General features: G+C 39.5%; 1 protein-coding gene across 1 annotated transcript; it reads right to left on the bottom strand.

Moving 5' to 3' along the window:
- Window positions 1-19,002: 19,002 nt before the first annotated feature.
- LOC147637881 (glucan endo-1,3-alpha-glucosidase agn1-like) lies at window positions 19,003-20,912 on the bottom strand. The gene has a single exon (XM_086798957.1). The coding sequence runs from the start codon at window positions 20,856-20,858 to the stop codon at window positions 19,482-19,484; it is 1,377 nt and encodes a 458-aa protein (XP_086655083.1). The 5' UTR covers window positions 20,859-20,912; the 3' UTR covers window positions 19,003-19,481.
- Between the last annotated feature and the right edge of the window lie 1,666 nt (window positions 20,913-22,578).

Below are 22,578 nucleotides of genomic sequence, written 5' to 3'. Positions count from 1 at the left end.
TAGATGTGGATGTGGAGGTAGATGGATGCATGTAGATGTAGATGTATAGATGTAGATGGGAATGGAGATGTGGATGTATGCATGTAGATGTAGATGTATGGAGGTGAATGTGAATGTGGATGTGGATGTATGCATAGAGATGTAGATGTATGCATGTAGATGTGAATGTACACATATAGATGTGGATGTATGGATGTGAATATACGATATGCGATGTGAGGGAATCTGAAGTGATGAGATAGAAATGATGTGATGGGATGAGTATACATATAAATGGAATATGGAATAAGTAATGTAGATTGATGAAGGATGATGTGGAAAAATGAAAGTTAAAATAGAAATTGTGTTGTAAACTGTTTGTAAATACTGTTTGTAAATGCTGTTTGTAAATGATTGTTTTATGTCAAGAATGCTGGGGGGAGCATTTTGACCGTCTTGTGATTAAAGTCGTGATGGTAAAGTTGCAACTGCTGACGGGGAGTCAATGAAGGACGTCTCGCGTAGCAAGGTCGGCCAAGGTCTTGACCAGCCTCGGTGCGATTAAAATGGTGAGCTTCCGGTACGGTGGATGAGGGGCCAAGGAAGCGGCCTATGCGTGAAGCGCTAGGTTACCTGCGAAGGATCCTAGAGGGTGCTGACCATACGGTGCTCGGGCTCTGGGTTGCCTAGGATACCCACGCGTGCGTCGAGGAAGATATTGGAACAGAGTTGGAGTTGTTTTCTGAAATCGAGCATGGATCTGGTTGATCGACCTTGCTGGTCTTCAATGGATGAGTCCATGGCTCCTTATATGGATCTGTTGGTTGATCTTGCTGATCTTCAACGAGAGTCCATCTTGTTAAGTGATTATATTGCCAAGTATTATGGGCTAGGAACTATCGAAACGGCTCCTGAGCGTTCTAGTTGCCAATGATGCCATAGATACTCTGATGAAGGAATGATGGGAAATTAAGAATCAATTGGATAAATTGGAAGATGGTGATAATATGGTTTTATTAAAGGATTGTTTTAAACTGGTTGAATCTGGTTGGAAAAAGGCAATTTCATATTGGGTGTGTGAGTGGTGTGACTAGTTTTATTTTGCATGAACATCCGGCTAGGGGGCCTTGGAACTCTTTTCCTTGGTACCCGGGACAAAACCTAACCAAATTTTTAATTGGATCCCATCACTACAGTGGTTGGGCGGTTGGCTAACCCATGGGATTGGATGGGGTTAGGCTGGACTGATGGATCCGTAAATCGAGACTCAAACTTTTGTTTTTACGATAGAAAAAAAATAAAAATAAATCTCGGACAGAAACTGTTCTATGGATAGGAATCAACGGCTGTGCCTCTTGAATGGGGAAAAAAGCGTTGATCCCAATGATCCAAGTGCAAGTTTCTTCCTTGAACTGACTAAGTATCTTATAGATGTAATCGGATCATCTCGATCAGAAATGATCTTGACTACGTTAGAGTAAAAAGTTATCCTGGTGGAATCGCCCGTGCTTTCCGGTAAAGGAAGTTTTTCCGGGTTCGGTTTTGGAACAACCGACGGATTAGTCTCTTATCCGGATATCCGTGGGCGAGGCCCCGAGTGTGGGACCCCTGTCCCGCGCGAGAAGTGCTACTTCCGCTGCCAGTACCCCGAATCCATTGCTCGGTGGGAACAGGGATCTTACACATGTAGAAAATGGAAAAACCAAGTTATATGTAGAAATAGGTGATGATACTATGCATCCCATTGCGCATGTTGGTAAAGTGCCATTATCCATGCAGGATGAAAAAAGGAAGTACTTGGCAGATGTACTTCATCTCTGAAATATTACAAAGAACTTGGTTTCTATTCGACAAATGGTTGAGTAGGGTTTGCAAGTGAGGTTTAATCCTAAAGGATGTTTTGTGGAAGACTTCAAAAATCAGTGTCGCTTGGTTGCAAAGGGTAACAAAAATGGTAAGATGTTTACTTTGGATGCAAACATGCCTAAAGTAAAGGCATCCACGTTTGGTTGCAAAGGGTAATAGAAATGGTAAGATGTTTACTTTGGATGTGAACATGCCTGAAGTAAAGGCATCCATGTTCATACATGGAACATGTGTCATTGCAAATATTGACATATGACACAAGCGCATTGGTCATGTGAATGTACAATGACAGAAGTCTATGTAGGCCCAAAATATTGTTGCAGGTTTGCCAAAGTTTAAGGTTGATAGTATGCATAAAGTATGTGAAATATGCCAACTTGGTAAGTAGGCCAAACATGCTTTCCCATATGAAAAGAATGTCAGTGCAAGGCCATTAGATGTCATACATTCAGATGTATGGGGACCGGCCAAGACTGCAATAATTGCAAGTATTATGTTACATTCATTGATGACACTAGGAAAGAGTGGGTTTACTTCATGAAGGAGAAAAGTGAGGTATTTACTCACTTTCAAAGATTTAAAGCCTTGGTCAAGAAGGAAAAAGGCATGCAAATAAAATGTCTAAGATCAAATAGTGGGGGAGAATATTTCTCCAATGAGTTCAGTGATTTTTTGAGGAAGAAAGGAATCAAGGGACAATTTACATGCAGGTACACTCCGTAACAGAATAGAGTTGTAGAAAGAAAAAACAAGCACATTACATAATTGGCACGTGCCTTGATGCGGCTAAAAAAAATATGCCACATTATTTTTTGGTAGAAGTAGTAGCAACAACTGTTGTGTACATTATGAACATGATACCCACTGCAGCAGCTGTTCATGGTATTATGCCTGAACAAAAGTTTATAGGCATAATACAAGATGTGTCTCACTTGAAAGTGTTTGGGTGTATTATGTGAGATCCCACTACCCCCTCCGCGCACCGGATTCCCGATTGCTGCTGGCAGCGCAAGTAGCTCCCTCTTGTGCGGGGCAGGGTTTCCCACTTGGGGCCTCACCCTCAAATATCCAGGCATGAGACTAATCTGGTAGGCACCTCCTTCATGAGGCGGAATCCCCACTTTGAGGTGTCAAAAATTTATTTTTTTAGTAGTTCCTTTGGTCCTTAGTCCACTCTTCATCTTATGTGAACATTAACTCATTTTTGAGGGGGTTTCTGTTTTATTTTTCAATTTATCTCCTCTCTACATTTGGATTAATCTTATCGGTCCATAGGAACCTTAATCTAAAGTTTTCAGAAAATCTTGATCCTTATAGGATAAGGCCTTTTGAATAGATTATAATTTATTTCTAATGCACCTTCTGAAATTCTTTTTGAACTTCTGTTTCGGGGGAATTTATTTTAATAAGAAGAGATATTTTTCCATCCAAAAATATCTAAAAACTGAACAATCTCTCTCTAGAATATTTTCTCTCTCTAAGCCAAATTAGGTAGAAACAAGATCTTTTATTATTCTGAAGAGGGGATTGATTATAGGGGAAGATACTAGGCATCTTGAGGGACTGGGGAGGAATCTTACATTCTCTCCCACTTGAAAAACGTGAGATATTCTCATCTCGCAAACTGGGGGTAATCCCGCAATAGTTCAGCTTCTTTCTCCCAGGTGGCATCTTCAAAAGGATAAAACTTCCATTTGACCAATAATTCTCTCAGATTTCTGTTCCTAAGTACCTTCTCTTGAACATCAAGGATTTCTTCAGGTTAGAGTTCCATTTGCCCTTGGGTTGAAGAAGTTAAGATTTCATCATCAAGCACATGATTCGGGCTTGGTACATACTTTTTAAGTAGACTGACATAAAATACATTATGTATTTTGAGATGAGGAGGCAGAAGAAGCTCGTAGGCTAAGTCACCTACTTTCTTTGTAATCAGATATGGCCCACAATACCTAGGGGATAACTTCTTGTACTTCCCAAGAGATAGAGAACTTGTTTTGGGGCGTACTCAAATGAAGACCATATCTGCTTCTTCAAATTTTATGTCTGTCCTCTTCTTATCTACATACTGCTTCTGTCTATCCTCCTAGGTAGCTTTTATATCTTTGCAAATTGACTGCATCTGCTACTCCATGTCGTCAAGCATCTATCTGGACATCTCAACCCTAATTAATGGGTCAGACCAAGTTAATGGAGTTAAGCAATCTTGTCCATAGAGATCTTTGAAAGGGCTCATCCCGATACTTCGATGATAAGAAGCATTGTAGGTGAACTCGACTAGGTGCAGATAGCTTAGCCACTTCTTGGGTTCCCTGCCAGCATGACCAAAGTATATCTTCGATTACTTGGTTCACCCCTTTTGATTGACCGTCGGTCTCAGGGTGGTAAGTTGTGTTGAGATCCAAGAAATTTCCTACTGCTTTAAAAAATGCAGTCGAGAATCTTGACATGATTTTGGGATCTCGGTCACTTACTATTGTTCTGGGTAGGCCATGAAATCTGAAGATTTCCTTGAGGAACACTCTGGCCACATCCACTGTAGTGTAGGTTTCTTTGGTTAGTCTATCAACTACCACTAAGATGGAGTTGTAACCTGATTGCACTGAAGGTAATCCAGTAATAAAATCCATACTGATACATTTCCACTTCATCTGGGGGATGTCTAATGGATGTAACTTCCCAGGCATTTTTACTCTCTCGGCTTTGATTTTTTGACATGTCAGACATTGACGTACATGATTACGCACATCCTTTTTTAGACCACGCCAAAAAAAGTTTTTCTTTACACAATTGTAGGTCTTAATGAAACCTAGATGTCCTACAATAAGGCTGTCATGGGCTTCATTCAGAATTTGACCCTTAGTTCTCTCAGCATTGTTTTGGGAATGCATAGCCTACGATTATAATAGATAATTCCTTTGTCCAGGCTGTACCTTTGAACTCGGTTCAACTCTTGTGGAGTTTTGCTTTCCTGCATAAGTAGGGTAGCAATAGGGCCAAAGAATCTATCCTGCATGATCTTCTCTCTTGCCTCATGAATCAATGGATTTGACACCACTGTAATTGCAAGCAAGGAGGCTTTTCTGCTGAGGGCATCTGCTACTACATTTTCTTTGCCTGGGCGGTACTTGATTTCAAAATCAAATTCCTGCAGGGTCTACATCCACCTTCTTTGGCACATGTTGAGATCCTTCTGAGTGAAGATACACTTTAAGCTCTGATGATCTATCACATCATCAAAGTGAATCTTTGACTTAGTAGGTAATGTCTCCACAACTTCAAGACATAGACTACTGAAAGTAGTTCCAGGTCGTGGACAGCATAATTCCTCTCATGCGTTCTGAGTTTTCGGGATTCATAGGCCACTGCATGACCTTCCTGTATGAGTGTACCTCCCAGGGCAAAACCACTAGCATCAGTTACTACCTCAAAGGGTAGAGAGAAATCTGGCAACTTCAGAACGGGATTGGTTACCAAGGCGGTCTTCAACTTATCAAAAGCACTCTGGCACCTGGCAGACCATTGAAACGGGGTATTCTTCTTGAGAAGATTAGTCAGGGGGAAAGCTATGAGAGCATAGTTAGGTATAAAAATTCTATACCAACCAGTTAGTCCCAAGAATCCCTTGACTTCTTTCATTGTCTTTGGTTCAGGCCAATCTATGACTTCTTGGACTGTTGCAAAATCTGGAGAAATTCCATCTTTGGATACCAAAAAGCCTAAGTATTCAACATGGTTGGTACAAAAATGGTACAGAAAGTGCATTTGCTCTTTTTTGCAAAGAGTTGGATCTCAAGAACTTTTCAGACATGAGCTTCATGGTGGTCAGCTGCATTCTTTGAGTAAATCAAAATATCATCAAAGAAAACAAGAACAAAATCATCCAAGTATTCCCTGAGAATGTCCTGCATTAGGCGATTGAATGTAGCTGGGGCATTTGTCAATCCAAACGACATGATAGTGAATTCATAATGCCCATAGCGAGTATTGATGGTTGTCTTTGGGATATCTTGATCTGGTAATACCCTGATTTGAGATCTATCTTTGTGAAGATTTGGGCTCCATTTAGCTAGAAGCTCATCAATTCCGGGGATAGGATATTTATTCTTAACTGTCAGCTGGTTGAGACCTCTATAATCCACACAGAGTCTTAATGTTCCATCCTTCTTTTTTTGAAAGAGAACTGGCGCTCCCTAAGGTGAAACACTGGGTCTTACAAACCCTTGTTTTAACAGTTGTCTAAGCTATTTCTTGAGTTTGATAGCTTCAAGAACTAGCATTTTGTATGTGCGTTGGGCTACTGGTGGGGCTGAGCTTCGGAAGTCAATTCTATCACATGATCTACTTCTCAAATTAGAGGCATCTCAGTTAGCTCTACTGGGAATAAATTATCATATTCACTTAACCATTCTGGTTCTTTAGCCTTTAACTTTGTGTCTACCGGACTCATTTTGATAATATAAATGAGTTGCTTCTTTCTAAATCCTTTTAATAACTCTAAAGCTTTTACTAATTGCAGACTTGGGGATCCCAAAATTTCGATTCCTTGAACTTTGTTTTCATGAAGGTCACGGAAGGAAATGGTTCCATTATGATGAGAGTGAGTGTCAGCTTGATTTTTGTGGAGCCAATCCATTCCAAGGATTCTATCGAAAACTCCCAAAGGTATGACTCTGAATTGACAGTGAGTGTCAGCTTGATTTTTGTGGAGCCAGAATCTTCCCACTAGCCAATTCAACTTGCATAGGTTTCCTTGATTTCTATTGTTCTAAGACTAGCTTACACAAGCATCCTGGGAAAATAAACGAATGAGTACTGCCTGAATCAATCAAAAGCTTAAAAGGCTTACCTTCATACTCAGCTGGAGTATGGATGGTGGAGATTTGATGATTTGGCCCTTGGTTTTCAATTGCTGCATAAATCCGTCCTCTTTCTCTTCCACTACTTTTGCTATTGTGACTGCTCTGGCCTGCAGATTGGGGCGAAACTCTTTCTCTTTGGTTACCCCAGTTCTGGGAAGGAGTTTTGAGACTACTCTAAACAAAGGCAGATGACTGAGCTGGAGTTCTCCTAGGATTGCCTTGATTTTGGCGAGACGACGGTGATTTGACTGATATGAAGGGATTGGTCTTTGCACTCTCGGTCCTTGACTTCTCTGTCCCCTTGACATGGCAAGAGTCGGGCAGTCTTTCAGCTGGTGACCAAAACCCTGACATAACACTGGTTCTCACTTCTGAGCTCATCCCTCTGAATCCTTGAAATAGGTGGGGCTCCTAAGAAAGTGTTCTGTGGGAAGGGTCTTCCTTCACTGCTAAATCTCCCAGTATCCTGATTCTGATTTGGGCCTTGCTGCCTCTTTGGGAGTGGAAAGTTTGAAGTACTTCCTAGGGTTTAGAATCTTTTAAAGTTAGGGGGTGAAGGCTTCGGCAGAATCTTAACAACAAAGGCTTTGGCAAAGTCCTTTGCCTATCTTACAGCTTTGACCATTGAGACAGCAAGAAAAATATTTTTTTTTGTAGATTTACTTTAGAATTTTAGGCAGTTTTTGCTTTCGCTGTTTCATAAGTTTACAAACAGAGCTCTGATACCAGCTGTGAGATCCCACTGCCCCCTCTGCGCACCTGATTCCCGAGATTGCTGGTAGCGGAAGCAGCTCCCTCTTGTGCGTCAGGTAGGGTTTCCCACTCGGGGCCTCACCCTCGCATGTCCGGGCACGAGACTAATCTGGTGGTCATTCCGAAACCGAAACTGGAAAAATTTTCCTTGCCCAAAAAATGGGGACGATTCCACCTTTTTGAATTTATTAAACGAATTTTCTAACGGGGTCAAGAGACTAAACTAACCTTCATCTGAATAAACCAGATAGAAGGAAAACTATTAGAGACTTAACTTGAAGAATCAACACTTTTTTCCTAATAGAATCAGGCATAGCCGCGCCGTTGATCTATTCATTTGAGAAGTCTTAAGGCTTTTATTTAACTACTCGATTTCTAAGCGTATTCCTATTAAACAATTTTATTATTAAAACTCTACTGATTCCAGCCTCTTCTGGCCCATGGGTTAGCCACCGCCCGACCACTGGAATTGGTAGAACCAGACAAGTACTCACCCACCCATAATTGAATGCCTTTCTTAACTTTAGCTTTAGAAAACAGATACGCACACACTCCTCTTTAAAACTTGAACTTATAAAATGATCCATTGAACAAATAGTTATTAATTACAGATATCATAACTCAAAATTTCCATCCAGTTCCTTGTTTCTCAAAAACAAGTATCACTCTGGACTCTCCATTGAGACCAGCTGGTCAGCAAAAACAAGATCTAGTAACAGATTACAATAATTTTTTTCATCATCAGACACATATATCTTCCATGACATACACATGGGTGTCCTAAGCACCACGAGCCCATGCATCGCCTGGTCAGAACCCTCCAGGATCCTTCTTAGGTGTCCTGGCACTTCACTCAGGGACCGCTTTGTCGGCCCTCGCCCATCGTACTGGAAGCACACCATTTTTCACCATACTGAGGCTAGTCAAGACCTAGGCAAGTTTTTACCGCGTGAGCCATCCTTTGAACACTTCCCGCCAGTTGTTGCAACCAAACTTCCCTTAGAAAAACACATATACCATATGCTCCCTCCAGCATTCTCGCGTAAGATAGTCCTTTAAGAAAACTGGGTTTCTATGTAAGTTTTTAATTTTGATTTTCTTTTGAATACAATGAGTATATCTTGAATCCGTATCCAAGGCTTCTAGATCGCAGGTCTGAATTCCAAATAGAATTCCTTGAATTCTGTAACCTTGATCCTCAGATCAAAATCAAAAGGGTCTCAGCTTAGTTTCAGATTAGGTGGATGTTTTGAGTGTATTTTCCTGAACTGGTCACATCGTCTTTCCTTGAAACTGACGACGCAGAGTTTGGTCTTGGTCAAAGTCTCATTTTGGGCTTGAGTCTGGTAAGGTTCTTCCTGAACTACCTTTCTCGAAAGAGGGTGATATTTCAATCACTAATTTACTGAATTTCATTCATTGAATATTCACTTAACTGATTTCTAAACTAATCACGAATTCTTTATGCCTCTTTTTATGCATAAAATCCAACTTCAATGAAAATAAAACTTTTATATAAAAGAAAATCCTTTTATGCATCTATTTATGCATAGAAATTAAATCTAATAAAAATCACACTCTTATAAAAAAAATTCCAATATGCATTTTTCTACGCATAAAATTTAAATCTAATGAAAATCACACTTTTATAATTAAAAAATATCCAATATGCATCTTTCTATGCATAGAATTGGAATCTAATGAAAATCACTCTTTTATAATAAAAATATATCCAATATACATCTTTCTATGCATAGAATTTATATCTAATGAAAATCACACTTTTATAATAATTAAAAAAATATCCAATATGTATTTTTCTATGCATAGAATTTAAATCTAATGAAAATCACACTTTTAATAATAAAAAATCTTTTATGCATCACTTTATGCATAAAAATCAATATTGGTGAAAGTAACACTTTTATAATCAAAATAAATTCTTTTATGCATCACTTTATGCATAGAAATCAATATTGGTGAAAGTAACACTTTTATAATAAATAAATTCTTTTATGCATCACTTTATGCATAAAAATCAATATTGATGAAAGTAACACTTTTATTTTAAAAAAATCATTTATGCATCACTTTATGCATAAAAATTATTATTGGTGAGACAGTAACACTTTTATAATAAAAATATTTCCAATATGCATCTTTCTGCATAGAATGAAAATAACACTTTTAGAATACACAAATGGAGGGGATTACTCTTTTTGAATAACATAAAGATAAAACTTAATTCCACAAAAGTTAAGAAAATTTTATCGTAACCTCCTTTGTATGGCTGACCATTTTTCAATTTTTACATTCTAAATCTACTTAGAATTTATCCTAAGATGAATTTAGTACTCTAATATAATCAATTCTCATTTTTTTAAAGAGTAAACAATACGAAAAAGTTTAACTCTATTTATTTGATTACATATCTAGGATAAAGAAGGGCTGAATTTAATGAAGAGAAGGGGGAAGCCTTTTCATCAAGGCAAAACATCCAATTTCAATTTAAAAGAAGCAAGAAATTAGAAAACCATAAAATAGAATTTAAAAAAAGTAGAACTTCTAACTTACATATGGAGTTTTGTGAGCTTTCCTTTGGCTTGAGGGATTGAGGATTCTACTCTTTCTTGGATCAAGAGTGGCCACCAATTCTTTGTAGAGGAAATAGTCAAAAATAAGTAAATTATCAAAGAATTCAATGTTTTTGGCTCTGGGGAGGAGTAGAGTAATAGTGCATAAAACACTATTAAGCTTCTACAAAGCGGGAGGTTTCTATTTATAGGATAAAATGAGCCTCTAACCAAGAAAACTGATTCTAGAATTTTCCAGATCAGTTTGGTTAATTTTTGACCATTTTTGGGGGTCAGTTTAGTTCACTTTTTGGATCTAGTTTTGAATTAGGAGAGAGGAGAGATGAAATATCTCATTATTTGAGAGTTTAAAACTCCACCACACATGTGAAATAGGCACCTCCTTCATGAGGGGGAATCCCCACTCTGAGGTGTCAAAAATGCCTTTGGTCCTTAGTCCACTCTTCATCTTATGTGAGCATTAACTCATTTTTTTTTTGGGGGGGGGGTTCTTTTATTTTTCAATTTATCTCCTCTCTACATTTGGATTAATCTAAAATTTTCAGAAAATCTGGACCCTTAGGATAAGGACTTTTGAATAGATTATAATTTATTTCTAATGCACCTTCTGAAATTCTTTTTGAACTTCTATTTCGGGGGAATTTATTTTAATAAGAAGAGATATTTTTCCATCCAAAAATATCTAAAACCTAAATAATCTCTCTCTAGAATATTTTCTCTCTCTAAGCCAAATTAGATCTTTTATTATTCTGAAGAGGGGATTGATTTACAGGGGAAGATACTAGGCATCTTGAGGGGCTGGGGAGGAATCTTACATATTACATATGTGCATGTTCTTTATCGGCAAAGAAATGTATCTTTATCAATTATGCTATGGAGTAGAAAGGTTATAAATGTTATAACCCTACCACTCATGAGATGCAAGTAAGTAGAGATGTTGTCTTTGACGACATGAGTAGCTGTAGTGAAGGAAACAGAAGATGTAGATGTAAGAAGTGCTAATGCTGCACCATATATAGAGTAGCAATCAAAGGTGCTCAATGGACTTGGAGAGTCCTCTAGCAGTGGATCCAATGTTAGACCATGGTCAACAGGCAGGTTAAGGACAGATGCAAGTACACATGTATCATGTAGAGGGAGGGAAAAGGTAGATCAACCTTTTGGTGCTTGGTCTCTCAGCAGGTCACTTATATGTGGATGGTGTGACTCTAGCAGCTTTGAGCAGAGCCTTGATGAAGAGATTGGCATTCCATCTGTGGTTACTCCTAGTGTAAGGAGAATGAGGGTTTTTTTTAGGACACCTGGCAGAGTGATCCCTGTGTACGCAGGTCTACGAGGGTTAGGTACCATATTAATAGGTTGAGATTATGATGGATATATAGCCATCATGGTTAAAGAAATAGAGGAATTGGATCCCACTTATTTTGAGCGGACACTTGGAAATAAGAAATGGGAAGATGCCATGAATAAGGATATGGAAGCATTGGACTCAAATTCAACATGGGAGTTAGTGTCTTTGCCTAAGGAAAAGAAGGTAATTGGATGTAACTAGGTGTATAAAGTCAAGCATAACGCTGATGGTTCAGTGCAGGTATAAGGCAAGATTGGTGGCCAAAGGCTATGTGCAAGCTTATGGCATTCAGTCCAGTTGGCAAGAATGGCTTATGGCATTCAGTCCAGTTTGCAAGAATGGCAACGATGAGAGTTTTCATTGCTATGGTTGTAGCAAAGGGTTTGTCTTTACATCAGATGGATGTAAATAATGCCTTATTGCATGGTGATTTTTAAGAAGTTTACATGATGTATCCCACCAGGTTATGAGAGTGATGCACACCCAGATTTTGTGTGCAGGTTATGCAAAGCCTTATATGTCTTGAAGAAGGCACCCAGAGCATGGTCAATCAATATTGGGGAGTATCTTGTTACCATTGGATTTTAGATATCCAGTGTAGATTTTTCACTTTATGTGAAAAAGACAGATAGAGGGATTATGTTACTAGTCATCTATGCACGGATAACTTGATTATCACTAGTGATAGTGATATTGACATATAGGATGTCAGGAGGCTTTTGAAGAAAAAGTTTGAGATGAAGGATTTAGGTGAGCTGCGTTATTTTTGGGCATAGACATGGTGAAATAACCTCATGGAATTTTGTTATTGTAGAGGAAATATGGCTTAGACATGTTTTCCAAGTATGGTATGACAAGTTGTAAGCCTATTTCAATGTCATTGAAACACAACACAAAACTTTTTGCATATACAAGTGAACTTTGGAGGACCCCACTACATACAAGTGCATACTGCGTAGCTTGATCTATATGACCATTACCAGCAGGCCAAACTTGAGCTTTGTTATTGGACTTGTGAGTAAGTTTATGCAGACTCCTAGGAGGCCACACTTGGATGTGGCTAGACATATTCTCAGGTACATAAAGTCCACATTTGATTGTGTACTTTTATATAAGGCTGGTATAGAGATATAGCTACATGGGTTCACAGATGTTGATTGGGCTAGTAGTGTTGTAGACAAGAGATTTACCAGTGGTTTTATGTTCTCATTTGGGAGCGCTACTGTGAGTTGGAGCAGTAAAGAAGCAGACAACGACAGTTGCTTTGTCGAGTACAAAGGTAGAGTACAAGGGTGCTACTATGGTAGTTTATGAACTAGCTTGGTTTTAGAAGCTACTTGGTGATATGGGAGAGCCCATGGATAGGGCAATTATCATTTATTTCAACAACATGAGTAGTATAAAATTGTCCAATAACCTAGTACACCATGCTAGAATGAAGCACATCGAGAGGTGCACTATCACTGTGTGAGGGAGAAGGTTCTAGCAGGTGATGTAGATCTAGTATATGTTAGAATAGAGGATTAGAAGGCTGACATCTGGACGAAGGCATTTGGCACAAAGAAGCTCCATAGGTTTAAAAGCTAACTTGGGGTGCAATGTGTGGAGTTGAGCTTGAGGGGGAATGTCGAGATATCGAGCTCAACTAGTGCTATGAGACGGACATTGATGACATGCCTGGGTGATAGCTTCCGCACTTATGTCACTTGCATAGTTGGTGCAATTACGGTTGATATGATGCCAGTGGATGACAAGCTGTGTGACAGCCACTTTGGAGTACTAGAGTTATGGCATAGTTATAGTGCCAGCTCATATAGTCAGGTTCACACTATAGACCTACCACTTTGTATATTGTTGTAGGAGACTACTTTCCCTTTATGTATGTACTCTTATGTTTTAGTTATATGGTTGTAGAGAAGAGAAGAAGATAGAAGAGAATTCAGCCATCCATCTCTCTCGTGTCTTGCACTTTCTCTTGTGTGTGTGTGTGTGTGTGTGTGCTTGCAAGGAACTCAAGCTCTCTCTCTCCCCCACATTCTCTTTATTCAATGGTGGGAAAAATAACGTCATGAGATGGATAGGGAGAAGTCTTGTCTATTTCATTGGGAGAGCAGAGCATGGTTGCCTACACAATAAAGGATGTGTGCGCCGCATCTCAAGGTGAGCACGAAGCAATGTGTGAGAAGTGGCACATGGCTCCTACTAGTGAAGCTACATCAGTAGTAGAGGCTCGATCAATACATTAATGGTGGCATAATGGTCATGAGATGGATAGGAATATTTCAACGATGTGGACTCTTAGTTGAGTTGGTGAGAGGTGCACATAGCACATTGGGGCTCATGAGTCATGACAACAGTAGAGAGAAGTAATGATGGTCCAAGTACCCCAAGAGCAAACCTAGTAGAAAGCAAGCATGGGAGTTTGCTTGCAAGGGAAGGATATAGATGCAATATTTCTCTTTATGATGCATGTATTACCGATATAACAAATGCAATTTTCCAAAGCACTAAAGCAAACTCTTACTCTCAAGACAAGAATATAGGCAGAGGACCAAGCTTGGAGAAACTAAAAGAACAGTTGACTATAAGCCCAGCTCAAGTGGTCCGAATAGTTAATCAAGCAACTCAAGGAACACCCATGTATAAGGCACCTACCCCCCTCATCGATGACAAAGAAAGTGCATGTCACAAGAGACAAGCCGCTATGGTCATTGATATTGATGATAAGGCCACACATCATCCATAGTATAACACGAATGTATGAGACCGCAAGTATGTGGGGAGGCCACAGAAGATCATTCTTAAGGAGCATGATGTAACCAAGATACAACCAGTACTCCTAAAAGAAGAATGGAAGTCACAAAGTTAAGTGTGATTGAGCACAAGGTGAATTACAAATGTGGGCAATATGAAGGACATACATTGGCAAGGTCACATGCAACAGAATGTCTCATGGGGGTAAGAGGTGTGGGCAACACATAGCCGAATATGTGAAGGGTGTGCCTGCACCATCATTTTAAGGCTATCACATGAACCCTAATGATCTCATTAGACAATGGATGTGGTTTTTCCCTAATCACATGCTTCATTGCTATATTGTGGACACCAACATAGACCCAAAGACCAATCCAACACCCAAGGTATGGCCATTTTCTATGGGAATTAACCTCATAGACAAGGAGGTATATTCCTTAGTAACTCAATGGAAGAAACCTCATTATAGAGGGTTTGATTGTACAATATCTTCCTCTCCCCTTATCCCTCCCTCTCCCACTTCTCACTATGGATTATGCATTTTCAAGTTGGTATGGTATCGTACAACATGGTCTTCTATTGATGAATTGTATTCATGTTACAAGAACCTATGTATATGAAGCACACAAAGCCTTATCTGAAATAGGATGTACAAAAAAAACAATACATACTCGCTCTTCCTCCCAAAAAAGTACGAAAAGATGCCTTTATTATTGTGGTGTAGAAATTTGAGGGAATATTCCTTTATTATTGACATTAAAAAGAAGAAAGGTGATTTTTTTTGTTTGGTGCAAAAGTAGAGTACACCTCTCCCACCACTATAAATATAGAGATATCCTACATAGAAGTTTGTTAACCACCATTTAGCTAAGCCTTTTTAGTAGAGTGCACCACCCACAACCCTCCTTCATATTGTTTGTGATGGCCTTATCAAATATTACCATTGGGTTTGTTAACCACCATTTAGCTAAGCCTTTTTAGTAGAGTGCACCACCCACAACCCTCCTTCATATTGTTTCTGATGGCCTTATCAAATATTACCATTGAACTTTTTGTTACGTGTATCGCTAGGGAGGCCACCAATGTAGAGGTCAAGCAAAAGACCATAGATGGTACAAAAGCATAGAAAGGTTTCACATCCTTACCACTTCTTGTTAGTGATAATGATATTCCTCAAGTGAAGACTAAAGTGGTGGGCTTAATTGCCATATGGCGAGCCCATGGTTTTATTCATGATGCATCTGATCATCTCTTTCTTGAGGAAGCGTGGAAGGGAATGAATGCCGTTCACTTACTTTGTGCCTTCACCTCGAAGGACAAGAAAAGCCCATAGAAGTAAAGATAATGGTGTACAATAGTTATGATAAAAGAGTTTTATTTGGAAGTTCTATGTGAATGAACTTGGTTTTATTTCGACTTGGAAGCCATAACCTCGATCTTGAGGATGTTTAATGTTGTCATGTTTTTCTCTCTCTCACTCACTCTTGCTCTCTCTTGCCCTCTCTCTCTCTCTCAAATAATTGTCATGACTCTCTCTCCCACTCTCTTCGCCCCTTTCTCTCTTGATGGAGGAGGGAGGGAATATTTTTGCAATCCACTCACCTGATTCCAAAAAAGCACTTGCTAGAAAATGCTCACAAAAAAAATCACCTGCTCTTCATCAAGGCTCTTCTTGGAGTCACTAGATTCACCATCCACATAAGAGTGACATGTTGATAGATAAGGCTCAAAAGGTTGATCTACCTTTTTCTTCCCTTTACATGACACATGTGTACTAACACCTGTAGTACCACGAGATGATGTATCTATATTCGTTACATCTAACCAAGGACTAGCACTAGATCCAATGCTAGAGATATCCAATGCTAGAGGACTCTCTAGGTCCACTAGCACACCTCATTGCTACTTGACATGTGGGAATTTAACATCATTACTTCTTACATATGCATCTTCAGTTGCCTTCACTAGTGCATACCAGCTACTACTTATCCAATTAAAGATAACATCTCTTCTTACTTGCATCTCACGAGTGGTAGGGTTATAGCATTTATAACCTTTCTACTTCAAAACATAACAAATGTAAAGATGCATTTATCTGCCTTTTATCTCTCACGAGTGGTAGGGTTATAGCATTTATAACCTTTCTACTTCAAAACATAACAAATGTAAAGATGCATTTATCTGCCTTTTGATCCAACTTAGTTTTAACTTCCGCTTCTACCCATCCATCTCTATGTACCAAGTCACCATGGCTTGAGCTCTCTATCTCTATGTCCACTCACACTGTCTCATGGATGAAACTATATTCACCTACAAATAGAAGATCAAGAAGGAGCACAAAGAATCAAATATGATAATATTATTTGTACATATCCTATGAATGTGATTGTTAAAAATTAATATGATAATATTATTTGTATATAGCCTATGAATGTGATTGATTGCTAGAAATTAATATTCCACCCTCATCATATATATGTAACTCAATTGATGATTTATTCTAGTTCTTATGGACCCATTTATGAGGAGCTGACATCTTTGAGGGATTGTGCATTCACTATCTTACTTTGGATGTTTAATGCAATCATTTTTTACCAGGACAATTTTGGAAATGTCTTTGTATATTCTTGGTTATGCACTAGGAGGGTAGTATACATTGTTGTAATAGTATTTGAGATCCAAGAAATGTTTGCATAAGTGACCCCATCTCCAAGAATATTAATGTAAAGAGGAGCAATGAATTTATTAACCCTTGTAAAGCATAGGTCATCCATATGGAGTTTTTTTCATGTAGACATGGGTAGCTTTATGGGGTTTGGAGGAGGTTGAAATTGGAGGTTTAGATACCGTCTTGAGCTCATGAGGTTTGGTGAAAGCATATTGTATAAAGAATATTTTGTTTTTCTTACAAGAATTGGCAAGTTTGACAATTTTTTGTTTATGCTTGTTTTGAAGGTTTCTAATCCCCGATCTTTCGTTACCATTATTAATGGGAGAGGGAATTGCTACTAGAATAGTAAGCTAATTATTACACTCTTTTGCTGGTAATGTAATGCAATTCAACTTTTTTCTCTTTCAAAAGTCAATGCTTTACTATTGTTTATAATCAGGTTCTCAACCCACTATACTTTGTACTGCCCCTTTATAGAGAAACAACCATGTTTGAGGAGTGTTTAAGTGGTGAGACCCTTGGCGTCTTAGTTTAGACATCAAGCATGGCCTTGTGTGACTAGAATGGTAGTAATGACTTTGCATGGTTATGGTTGGCCCCACTAGTGGGGAAACATTCATTGTTGAGACCAATGTTACGACAAAACCATGCATGTTCGTGACTAGAGGGGTGAAATATTGAGTGCCTTCCTAGGCACGTTATGTGTAGACCCAAGCAACCTTGGATGGGTTGATAGAGTTACCTTAGCCAATAAGCATTTTATGAGGAATGTGATTGTTTGGAGCTAGTTGTATCGTTTGACTCCTTAATTTAGAGGTTGGAAGTCATACCAAATGGAACATGTGGGGCTCTATATGAAGCCCCCCTTATATCCTCATGCATTCTACAGGCTATTCAATTATCACCTCTTTCATCTAGCAATATATAACCTCCATATGCTTCTTCTATATGCCATTCAAGTTCATGTCTCAATGTATAACTAAAGAAGCATGCCATACATTGTTATTAACTTAAAGGCATACAATTTTTGTTATCTCTTGTTTTATGTAAAGTGTGCTTGAATCCATGTTTAATCCCAATACAGTGAGTATGTTTCTATTAAGTTAAAGGCATACAATTTTTGTTATCTCTTTTTTTATGTAAAGTGTGCTTGAATCCATGTGTAATCCCAATAGAGTGAGTGTAATCACTTCACACCACATCTTGCAAGTTTTAAACATTTATTTATATGCTTTTTAATGCTCATTTTTTTGGCAAGAGTGGAGAGAGAGACAGAGAGAGAGAGAGAGACAGAGAGAGACAGAGAGAGAGAGAGAGAGAGAGAGAGAGAGAGAGAGAGAGAGAGAGAGAGAGAGAGAGAGAGAGAGAGAGAGAGAGAGAAGGGTGGGGGACTAGAGAAAAAATATTTATAGGCCTTTTCCTTTTAAAAATAGTAAAATCATTAATGCAAAGGGCCATGGCTTATTTTAGCTTAAATTCAAGGCCAAAAAATATTCACCAAACCCTTCGGCTTTGATTTTAAGGAAAAACACCTCATTCACCAAACCCTTCGGCTCAAATTGAGAAACCGATTGTAATTTCGATTAGCCTTAATTTTAAAGATTCAAAATTTTGAAATTTTAGTTATAAAAGTGATTAACTTATGCATTTTTTCAATAAAAATAAGTTGAGAATGAAGGTTTTCCTTTTTTCCACTAGTTAGAAAAAAGTTTATTTATGACACTGTTTAGAGCCCTGTCGAACATCCCCACATGGGGCCTAGGGGTAGTAATGGGCTGAGGGGCTAGTTAACCCCACTATGGTGTAGTCCCACTGGTAGTATTTGTGGATCCTACTAACACACACTGAAATAATGGGTGCTACACTATTATTAAGGGAAATTTTTTTGGGGCTTGACTAAAAATTTGAAAGTACACTACTCACACACAGTAGATACTATTGCTTGCACAAGGGAACATTTGAACCATCACCTAGGGACAAGGAGGCACCCTTGCCTCACAGATCGATTTATTTCAAACCCCCCAAACACTCTCCCATTCAACAGGACATTAAAATACCCTCCCCAGGTAAGAGTGTAAATACAAGTAGCCATTTTAGTTCCAAAGCCAAGTTTCTCCATCACCCTTGCCACAAAAGACCAATGAATTCTATCATAGGCCTTTTCCAAGTCCAGTTGCGACATGATGCATTTCTATTGAGTTTTGAAGGCCACATCTCTCCCCAACATGGTTGCAAATATATTATCATATATTGATCTGCCCTTAATAAAACCATGTTGTTTCTTAGAGATAACCTCTTGCAAAACAAGAGTGATTCTAAGACCAATAATCTTGGCCAAGATCTTATAGATGACAGTCAACAGGGTGATGGGTCTCTAATGACCAAACCTACTACAAGCAGTTTGCTTAGGAATTAACTTCACTAAGCTTTATTTGAAATCCTTATCCATATTTCCAGAGTTGAAGCCTTTTTACACACTTCCCAAACTATGTCCTTCAGGGATGGTCAGAAGGCAATGAAGAACTCCATAGACATACAATGCATCCCATGCTGGAGCTTTGTCCCTTCCCCCACTAAATTGAAGGCAACCACAGTAACAGTCCCAACAAAAATAGAGTGTAGACAAAGGCAAGACCCGTGGTGGTACGCGGCTCTCAGGAAGCAGTTTTGTAGTTGGTGTACACGTTGAAGTCGTAGTAAGATACGGAGGACGCGATTGACAAAGCACCCGTGACGGACAGAATTTGAGCACCGTTACGGACCACCGAAACGCTCTGTTTGCCGGCGTTGAATGGCATACTGATGCTCCGAAGGCCTGCCTGAACGTTGCGCAACGTCATGGTTTTGGTGCCGGAGGTGAGGATGACTTTGGCTGGCTTGTACAAGAGCACGGTGGCGTAGACCTTGTCGTCGAGAAGCGTCGCAGAGGAGCTGGACTTGCTCTGGGTGTAGTAGAAGATGTATAGAGCTTCCTTACTGGCGGAGTCTATGGCAGGCTGCTTGCCGGTTTTGTACCACGGAATGAAGTAACGGCCGGCGAGGTCGAGGTAGGCGAGGTGGGGAAATCCGGTGTCGTTGTAATCCTTCAAGCCGTAGATGTTGTTGGAAGGAATCGGGACGACGTAAGTGCGCTCGCCCCAGTCGTTCCATGTGAGGATTTCGATGAGGTTGGGCTGAAGAGAGATAAGCTGCTGCCAGTGCGTCCGCCACAGGGTGTCACCGCCGAAGTTACCCTTGACGGAGCCTTGAGAAGCTTTGTAGAACCACGGGCTGACGCTGGCCATGTAAACCTTTCCGGCAGCCTCGCAGGCGGCGATGTACGCCTTGTCCGCCGCGTCCGACACAACCCCGTTCACGTACGGCCACGCCGACGTATCCCAAGCCAGCAGCCCACTTAGAATAGAGTCGAACTTGTTGATAACAGCCGTGATGTCGGACTGCTCGCCGCTCGTCTCGAAGAAGGGCACGAAGTAGTAACTGCCGCCCGCAGGGGTGAACACCCCGTCCCGCCACGTGCTCAACGGATCAGTGTACGGCGAAATGCTTACCGTCCGTCCGGCGAACGTGGACACAAATTGCTTACCGTTGAATTTGAGCTGGCTAGAATAGCCTGCGTAGCGCGTGAGCATGGTCTTGATGTTATCCAAGGTAAGGGTGCCGGACATATCCACCGAGAAGAAAAGCTTGAAGTCACCGCTGTTGACAGCTGCTTGGTAGAGATTGTCTGCCCTGGGTTGGTAGGTGGTTGTATCCCAAACTCCCGTATTGAGGGCGAACCCATCAATGCCGTAGCCCTTGGCCAGCTCAATCTCCCTTGTGAAGCCTGCAACATCATCAGTGTAGAGAAAAGAGTAGAGCATGTAGTGCGCGAAAACCATCTTCGATTGGCCGGGACAAGCTGGGCGTGGTGCCCCAGAGCCTAAGGCAGTGGCAAGAAAGAACATAACGGAAATGCATCGTGGTAGACGTAGATCGACGGCCATGACGAGCAGTCGATAAATTCTCGACTCCTCGAGGCTTTGGGCTTTCATCGTATATAGGCAGCAGCAGGCCGCGGGCTTTCCCAAGTCAGAGCAGAGCGTCACTGTCTCTCACGGTAGGGATCTCAAAGTCTTAGTTTAGTGTTCACCTTAGTGCTCACGGAGTCTTAGTGCTCACCTTAGTGCTCAACGTGTCTTAGTGCTCGACCTTTTTTCCCAACCAATCAACATAATATACAACTCATTACTTTTTCTCGCTTCACTACTATAATGTATACATTTATAAATAAAATGAACAAAACTTTGTTATACATTTTGATCTTTTCCTTTTAATTAAGGTGCGAGATTTAAGAAAATCCTTGACTGATTTTCTTGAATTTTGAATGTTCCAATACACTATAATCCCCTTTTTCTTTAATTTCCATTCTTACAAAACAAATTAATGACCACGTTGCACACCTTATCTGTGAATTGTTATCAAAATGAGTCACGAGTAAGGCAACCAATTCCTGTCTATTTTATATGTGAAAGCCTACTTGGAAAAGATTACCTTGAGCAACCCACTTAGACTAGTCACGAGAGCTCAAGCCTAAATGAATGCAAGGTGGGGTTTCTTTAGGGACCCACTTATTTAAAAATAAGTGCAAGGTTTAAGAAAATCCTTGATTGGTTTTCTTGATTTTCGACTGGTTATAATATAGTATAACCCCCTTTTTCTTTAATTTTAGTTCTTGTAATAAAAATGTAATGACCATGTTGCACACCTTATCCATGAATTGCTATTAAAATGAGTGTTGTTCCTTTCACGAGCAACCTATTCCTATCTAGCATATGTGCTAGCCTACTTGGAAGATTATCTTGAGCAACCCACCTAGGCCATTGAAAACTTAGAGTAGTAATCATGAGAGCTCAAGGGTAATAAATCCAAGGTGGGTTGTCTTTAGGGACCCACTTATTAAAAAATAAGTGCAAATATAAGTGTGAGATTTAAGAAAATACTAGACCGGTTGTTTTGAGTTTTGGTTCATTATAACATAATATAATCTCCTTTTTCTTTCATTTCGGTTTTTACAATGTAATGACCACGTTGCACACCTTATCCATGAATTGCTATCAAAATGAGTGTTGGTCCTTTCATGCGTAAGGCAAAAAAATCCTATCTAGCATATTTGCAAGCCTACAGATTATCTTGAGCAACCCACTTACACCATTGCAAACTTAGACTACTCACAAGAGCTCAAGGCTAAACGAATGCAAGGTGGATTGTCTTTAGGGACCCACTTGTTTAAAAATAAATGCGAATATAAGTGCTACCCATTTTCGGATTGTTATAACGTGACACTATAATCTTAGTTCTTATTACAATACAAATGTAATGACCATGTTGCACACCTTATCCATAAATTGCTATCAAAATGAGTGTTGTTCCTTTCACAAGTAAGGCAACCAATTCTTATCTAGCATATGTGTAAGCCTACTTGGAAAAGATTATTTTGAGCAACCCACTAAGGCCTTTGCAAACTTAGACTAATCACAAGAACTCAAGGCTAAATGAATGCAAAGTGTGTTGTCTTTAGGGACCCACTTATTAAAAAATAAGTGCAAAGTGTGTTGTCTTTAGGGACCCACTTATTAAAAAATAAGTGCAAGATTTAAGAAAAACCTTGATCGATTTTCTTGAATTTTGGTTGGGTTTACACTTGAATCCCCTTTTTCTTTAATTTCAATTCTTATAGTATAAATGTAATGACCATATTGCACACCTTGTTAT

The sequence above is a fragment of the Cibotium barometz genome, chromosome 6 (genome assembly GCF_041138505.1).
Source record: "Cibotium barometz isolate CiBa-2024 chromosome 6, ASM4113850v1, whole genome shotgun sequence".
Lineage (NCBI taxonomy): Eukaryota > Viridiplantae > Streptophyta > Polypodiopsida > Cyatheales > Cibotiaceae > Cibotium > Cibotium barometz.
This window is presented reverse-complemented; position numbering and strand designations above follow the sequence as displayed.